This window comes from Notothenia coriiceps, unplaced genomic scaffold (assembly GCF_000735185.1).
Source record: "Notothenia coriiceps isolate Sejong01 unplaced genomic scaffold, NC01 NC01_scaffold00031885, whole genome shotgun sequence".
Classification (NCBI taxonomy): Eukaryota; Metazoa; Chordata; class Actinopteri; order Perciformes; family Nototheniidae; genus Notothenia; species Notothenia coriiceps.
The window spans coordinates 607-8,218 of NW_011364586.1; the positions used below are offsets into that span (position 1 = coordinate 607).

General features: G+C 40.9%; 1 protein-coding gene across 1 annotated transcript; it reads left to right on the forward strand.

Annotated features, from left to right (window-relative positions):
* Window positions 1–485: 485 nt before the first annotated feature.
* On the forward strand, window positions 486–2,737 carry rpl8 (ribosomal protein L8). The gene is made up of 5 exons (XM_010788579.1): window positions 486–668; window positions 761–902; window positions 1,470–1,688; window positions 1,814–1,929; window positions 2,540–2,737. Exons 1-5 carry the CDS (start codon window positions 531–533, stop codon window positions 2,696–2,698), a joined length of 774 nt encoding a protein of 257 aa, XP_010786881.1. The 5' UTR covers window positions 486–530; the 3' UTR covers window positions 2,699–2,737.
* Window positions 2,738–7,612: the final 4,875 nt, after the last annotated feature.

Consider the following 7,612-nt stretch of genomic DNA (forward strand, 5'->3'; position numbering starts at 1 on the left):
AGTGTATAAGAACCTGTCCGTTTGAGTATTTTAGCGTCAGAAGTTAGTTTTAAAGCATTTTGAGGTGTTTGTGTGTAGCTCAGCGATGACATGGTTAGCAGTGTGTAGCGGCTAAAGGGCCGGCAGCCACTGCACACAGGATGTATATCTGCATTTAATGAATACCGTTTAGAGAAGAGGGAAATCATTTAGTTCGTGAATAACTCACAGTGAGTTAGGAGCAATTTTGTTGTCTTAGTGTCAAACGCTGTATCGTACCGTTAGCATTAAGTAAGTTACGTTGCAAAGTGTGCTATGCTAACGATAGCCTAAAAGTTAAGTATTTTGCTAGCTAAATGTGAGATACAAGTCGCTTTTAACCTAGTTTTTGCCCGATAATAACATGGTTGCTGAAGTGCACTTCACTGAAAAAAGCTAATGTTTATTAAAGACAGTAGGCTATATATCTGTAAGAATTAGCCTCAATGTTAGCACTCACTCACATGTCAGGCTGGTAAATAACGCTGTCTCTCGTCCTGTTTCAGTACACGATGGGACGTGTAATCAGGGGACAGAGAAAAGGTGCGGGCTCCGTGTTCAAAGCCCACGTTAAGCACAGAAAAGGTGCTGCTAAACTCCGTCACATTGACTTCGCTGAACGCCATGGATACATCAAGGGGATCGTGAAGGTAAGTGAAGACTGGAACTGTTTTTAGGAGCATATGGAAGCCTTCTTACTGGTTAGGTGAATACTGACATTGCCTTTTCTCTGCCCTCTCAGGATATTATCCATGACCCCGGCCGTGGTGCTCCCCTGGCCAAAGTGGCCTTCCGCGACCCATACCGGTTCAAGAAGAGGACCGAGCTCTTCATCGCTGCTGAGGGCATCCACACCGGACAGTTCATCTACTGCGGCAAGAAGGGTAAGAAAAGTAGACTGATGGATGCATCTTAAAGCAGATGATCATAGTACTCTTGTGTGTAGTCTCAGCTATACCCTAACATTAACATAAAAGCCCTATTTAGATATATAATGTTGTTTTTTAGACTCGGAAATATAAGTTACGGTTATGTAAATGGGTCAAGCTGGTTTGAAACAGACATGGGGGATGCTGTTGTATAGCTAGTGCAGGGCCTATTGATGGATTTAAATAATAAGTTAAGTCTGCTAAAATGCATAATATGGCTTGATGTTAGTAAGAAATACTGAATGTGCAGTTTTTCTTTAGAACGTTCAACTAACTCTTGCAAATCTTACAGAATCTATACCATGTAGGGGCTCTTTATTTGGTGTACAGGCATTGATGCTGCCTCAACACATGGCATTATTTTAAAACTGTTGGCCTATCAAGTGTAGTGAAATTAAACTGTAGGAATAATGTTCAATGAACAGGTTCTTTTTAAAGTGCAGTGCTTGTTATCGGGTGGAGTTTGGGTTATAATGTTAGTTGGAAGTGTATGATTGAGTGAATGTCTTTCTATGTTTACAGCTCAGCTGAACATTGGCAATGTCCTGCCCGTCGGCACCATGCCTGAGGGAACCATCATCTGCTGCGTGGAGGAGAAGCCCGGAGACCGAGGCAAGCTGGCCCGCGCGTCAGGAAACTACGCCACCGTCATCTCTCACAACCCTGACACCAAGAAGTCCAGAGTGAAGCTGCCCTCAGGCTCCAAGAAGGTCATCGCCTCAGCCAACAGAGCTGTCGTCGGTAAGGACCCACGCTGCCACTTCAACATTGTTTGAAACTAGTGTTGACAGGTGTTAAATTGGTGTTTGAACTTGAGGATTGGATGGAATCGGTGCACTCTGACTGACTCGGCTCTGTTTCTAAAGGTGTTGTTGCTGGAGGTGGACGTATTGACAAGCCCATCCTGAAGGCTGGTCGTGCCTACCACAAGTACAAGGCCAAGAGAAACTGCTGGCCTCGTGTCCGTGGTGTGGCCATGAACGTAAGTGAACACATTGTCTTATACATGATGCAAACAAGGTAACAACTAGTTTGTGAGGAACAACAGATGAGATTTATTTGATATAACATGTTGGTCCCATGCAACAGCTATGCATGTAGGTCATGTTACCAGTATCGGGTGTTCTAGTGATGACAATTATTTACAGCAAATAAATCTGCTGGACAATAAAAGAAAAGAGATGGGTTTTCTCTTCTAGGATGAGGTCGAGTTATTCACGTTTCTTGTACAAATCAGACCTTCCCATGTAAATGATTGGGAAAAGCTGCCATGTTCAATGTTATGGTGGAGGAGTAAAGAATTCTATTAGATGAATGCCAGAATTTGGGTATCTTTTGGTTAGCTTATTGTGATAGTTTAGTGTTTACATTTTGTTAAAGAAAAATCACAATCAAAGTGATTCCATTATGAGTACACATATTTTGATAAATGTTCGGATCCTTTTGTGTATCCAATTATTTTGGTCAGGATAAAAAGGGAAAGTTTAAAGGTGGCAGTCTTTCTGCAAAGCTTGTGTTTACGCTGAAGTTGGGTTCAATACATTACCTTAGTTTCCTGAGACTGATCTCCTTTTCTCTTCCCCTCTGTGCAGCCCGTTGAGCATCCCTTCGGTGGTGGAAACCATCAGCATATTGGTAAGCCCTCCACCATCAGGAGGGACGCACCTGCTGGTCGTAAGGTCGGTCTCATCGCTGCCCGCCGTACCGGCAGACTGCGTGGAACAAAGACCGTACAGGAGAAGGAGAACTAAACCTGACTTTCTTGATAATAAAAATGTGTTCCAAAGGATTCTAATCTCGAATGATTTTTTTTTTTTTCTGTAGCCACACACTCACTAAAATGTGGGAAAGATGCTTTGATTTTAGAAGCCTAGAAATTGGGCTGGAAGCAAACCAGTTCATAAGAAATCAAATATCACTATCGACTATGAGAAGGAAACCTTACACTTTAAAGACTGGACAATTACATCCAGCTTAGACTGCTATGGGTCAATGACAATGCAAGTCAATTTAAATGTGGTGTTTTCAGATTTCTACATGAGAAAAACCCTATACTATCATTGTATACAAATCTGTATACTTTTTATTATCACTTCACAAATATTGTCCCGAAATGACAGCACTTTGAAAAAAATGGGTCAGAGGGGTTAAGGTGTCCCTTTTTAATCTGGGAGCTCTTGTGTCAGGACAAGACCTCCAGTAAAAAGGCTGGTCCATCCAAAGGGAGATTTTACTGTGCAGATGCTCCAAAGTTTATTTGGTAATGAATATAAATGTAGATGTTTCTGTGACCCACGGATTCTTGCTAATATGGACACACCTTTTTTATTTAAGGTGTTTTAAAGACATGCAGATGCTGGGAGTATCCACTGACAAAATCTGAACCAGCAGACTTTCTATTTTTCTTGGGACCTGTTCCAGCGGCCCCTTCCCTCTTAATCAGAAGTTAGAGAAGCCCATTTCTGCCAAAGTGACGGAAATAAACCCAAAATCATGTAACTCGTTTTAATGAGAATATTAATCTCTGTAATGACTTGGTATCAAACAATTATTAGGTACATTTAAAGTAATTATTTCAAGAAAGTTTGTCACAAAGAACCTTTTTCCCAAGTATAAGCTTCCATCTTATTTTCTGTCACTGGCTAAATGGGCTGGGCTGTATTACAGCTGTGGCGGTTCTAGACCAATTTGACTGGGGGGAAGGCATTTCTGAGATGGGGCACATTAAATGCAGGACGAAAAGACAAAATGGAGTAATTACGTCTTAAGAAAACAATGCACTACAGTTATTGCTATTTATTTCAGATAGTTACAGTTTTTAGTTTCAGCAACAGAATCATTCCGATGACAGTATTTGTTTCAGCAACTTTATTACACAAAATAAAACATTACTTTAAGCTTCAGCTTAAGTTATAGTACATTTTTTGCACTGACACCATATAATGAACAGTTACATCTCTACTGTACATAAGGGTGTCTGCATCCCAGGCTGTAGTTCCCTTCCCAAAATGTCAAATTACAGCAACAAAATCCTGCGGTTGTTGTGACTTTTGGCAAACCGATCAACAAATAAGTCAAGATTCAAAGCCTTTGACCTCCTTGACTCAATACTAACCACACCCAGATTGCTCAGTCTCTCATCAGTTATTGTGGATCTGAGAAAAGGGTTGACCAGCTTCAATGTAGAAAAACTACGCTCACAGGAAGCAGAACTGAATGGGATTGCGACTGCAATTTTGCAGAGTCTGAAGAGCTCAAAAAACACTTCTTTATAAGGCTCAATGAACTGAACCAGCTCACCCGTACTATCAGGCCTCCGCATGCCAGTCTTCATTTTCCCATCTAAATGTCTGCTGAACTGATGTAGCTCATGCCCCAAGTCATCCATATTTGCATCATACAGCTGAGCAAATGAAAGCAGCGTCGTCTTCTTCAGAAATGCATCGCTTTTGGGGTTAAGAGCTTGGATGCTATTCATCATGTCACAGTTTGTGTTTGAAAACCGTCTATTAAGCTCACTGAGCATCTGATCGATGACAGGGTAGAGAAAGCCTGTACGAAACCCGTGTTTATCTTGTTCCGTCTCTCTCTGTCCAACAGCAGTCGGTACACAGCTTTCAACACGTTTAGAGCTTAGTGTTTTTGGTCGTTTTGCTGCTGGCTGTATTGCAGTATCACATTGCTCAGAAATGTTCAACACTTCATCCCACAAGTTGTCAAAAAATGACTCCTGCCGGAAGTCATTCAATGTCTGAACTAAAGACCCAACTAAGTCAACAGCTTTTGAAAGGTCAAGGGATGAAGACTGTAACATCTCAGAGAGAAGTTGTGTTTTTCCAAACACTTTACGGAGTGTTACAAGATGCACAATGAATTCTAGATCCAACTGTGCCAGCAGACCACGTGCCTCAATAGATCTCTCCCCATTGCGTTCTTGGGCTATGTCTTGCAGTACTCGCTTGAGGGCCGGTAATCTATCCATAATGTTACGAAGAGATAGAAATCGGCATGCCCATCGAGTGTCACTCAATCGCTGGAGTTCTCTCGGTGCACCTTCGTACATCTCTCTTTGAATATCTAGCCATTTGGGGTGGACATACGACCCAGATGTGAAGACGTATAGCTTTTCTAGTAAGCAGAAGAACTGCTCTGCTTCTGGGACAGCTTTGACTGTATCTACTAAAACTAGATTTAGACAGTGAGCATTGCAATGAACATAAAAAGCATATTTAGCTTGCTCTCTGATTCTAGCCTGGATCCCTGAGTGCTTACCGCTCATGACAGCAGCACCATCATATGCTTGGCCTACAAAGTTGCTTTTGTATTCCAGACCGTGACTTTCCAATATGTGAATTATTTTTTCAGTAAGCCCTGCTGCATCTAGCCTCTCTGCCGACTCAAAATGGAGAAAACTCTCCTGGATAGCACCGTTGAAGTAGTACCTGACTACAAGAGAAATCTGTTCTTTTGTTTTTTAACATCTTTTGTTTCATCTGCCATGATGCTAAAGACTTCACTGTTTTTCACTTCCTCTGTTATTTCAGATCGAACCATGTCTGCAAGACAACACAGAACTTCATTCTGAATGGTTTCGCTTGTGTACTTTGCATTATGAATGGAAGTCAACCTTTTCTTAACAGCTTTGTCATGGTTAGCAATTGTCTCTAGAATGGTAATGAAGTTCCCTTTATTATCTGAGCCTGCAGACTCATTGTGTCCTCTTTGAGCAATGTTTTGTGTCGCAGTAAGTAGCAGCACTTCGGCTATGGTTTTTATATATTCCCGATGTTCTTTGTTGGGTTGTTTGGCGTTTGTAAAAATGTTTAGTTCAGTGTTTAGGTTCATGGCATCACGGAATCGAGTAAACAATACTCCTACACTTAATGACAAGTTGCATTCAACTACATTTTTAGCAAACCAAAGAAACTTGTAATTTTTGTTCAATGTTAAAAGTTTTCAAGGAATACAAAAAAAAGCTCCCTCCCGGGAAAAAGGTCAATCTCGTTATTGGGGAGGTTTACAGACGCGTGCAAGGACAACAGACTGATTGCAACAATTTGCATCACACGTTTCACTTAGTCGCTGTCGTTTGTCAAACGAAAAGTAGTAGACAGTAACGGAAATTTACTACGGCAAATTTTATTTTTATTATTTCCCGCCACGGCCGGCAGTCGTCTTGGGCTCGGTCTTGTCGCGAGACAGCCTCAGAGGTAGGTGGGCCAAATGGGTTGATTATTCATGGCAGGGTCCGAAACAACATCGCGTAAAAGAGAACGAGGTCCGAGGTAAAATGTGGGTGGTTTCAATAGGGCGGGTAAAGCAAGATAAAATTCTCCCTGTGGACCAGTGGGATCGATATATATCAACACTTACATAGAGTCGCGCCTAATATGTAAATATAAGACGCAACGACTTCACAACAGAGGGGGAAACACAAACGAGATTATGCAAAGTTTTACTCGCTTTTTTCCCTGTATTACAGGAAAAAGAGGGGGGGGTTTTTTTATACTACCTTCGTCTGTCATTGTGTGTCGTCCTTCACGTCTAACGGTGGTCTCGGCTCCCTGAAAAGTTCCTCTCTGAACTAGACACTTCCAAGTCTCGGTCGTCTATTTCTACACCTCAGTTTTCTACTTCGACTCTACTTAGCTCATCACTCCTGTCTCCTATCTGGTGGTTTCATTGAGCCTTGGTAGTCCAAGACACGAAACTTTTGTATTACACGACGAAATTAGAATCAATGTCAAGTTTACCAACAGGCCTCACACACACTTCATGATATAAGTAAAGGGAGTTCAGTATTTAGAAAAAAAATTGTAAATATAAAGTAATTTGTAAAGATTTCTGTTTTTTGTATGCCTGTTCTCCTGTACCGAGTGTTTGTAGTGTTATCCTGTCCTGGTTATTGTACTTTCCCACCCCCCGTCCCCCTACATGGTCACAGCCAATGTAAAATACATACGTATCCGCAATATGAATAATGTCCTAAACGACGTATGTATATCTATATGAAGCAACACAAAGGAGAAATAGTATTTTGTTTTTTTTCCACATTATTTATTTAGCTATGTATATATTTATATATACGTGTGTATCATGTATATGTGTGTATGGTGTAGAAGAAGGAAAAGACTAATTAATTAGGTAAAAGGGTAAATTAACTTGAAGAAAGTAATAATAATGCTAATTAAAAGACAGTGACATAAACTATAAATAACTAATTATAATAACATAAATAACAACCGTCGGCTCTACCAAACTCAGGTCCGTTTCGGGAATAGAATAGGGGGTTTGGCAAACAGACCGAATTGTTTATCATGTCCCTCGTTCGTCGAACACAGTATTTTAGTATTAAAAGGGAGCACAGTATAGATAATTATATCTATAGATTAAACACCAACAAGTAACGAGACCATTTACACGTATTATTAAATATTACCTAGACAAGTTAATTATTATTATTATTATTGTATAAATAAACGCATTAGAAAGAGGTGTCTATAGTCGTTCACGTTTCTCCTCGTGGTTTACGTTGTGTGTATTGAACAAAGGTTCCTGGACCTACCCGCTGGCCTCTTCCTCAAAGGTTCCGACTGACCATGTGTCTACGTGCGGGACCGAACTCCATGAGGTTTTACAGTCTGAGACGAGTAACAATGCGGACG

Coding starts and splice junctions, on each gene's coding strand:
- rpl8 (XM_010788579.1), top strand. CDS start 531: ATGGGACGTGTAATCAGGGGACAGAGAAAAGGTGCGGGCTCCGTGTTC. Junction 669..760: donor ACATCAAGGGGATCGTGAAG/GTAAGTGAAGAC, acceptor CTGCCCTCTCAG/GATATTATCCATGACCCCGG. Junction 903..1,469: donor CATCTACTGCGGCAAGAAGG/GTAAGAAAAGTA, acceptor CTATGTTTACAG/CTCAGCTGAACATTGGCAAT.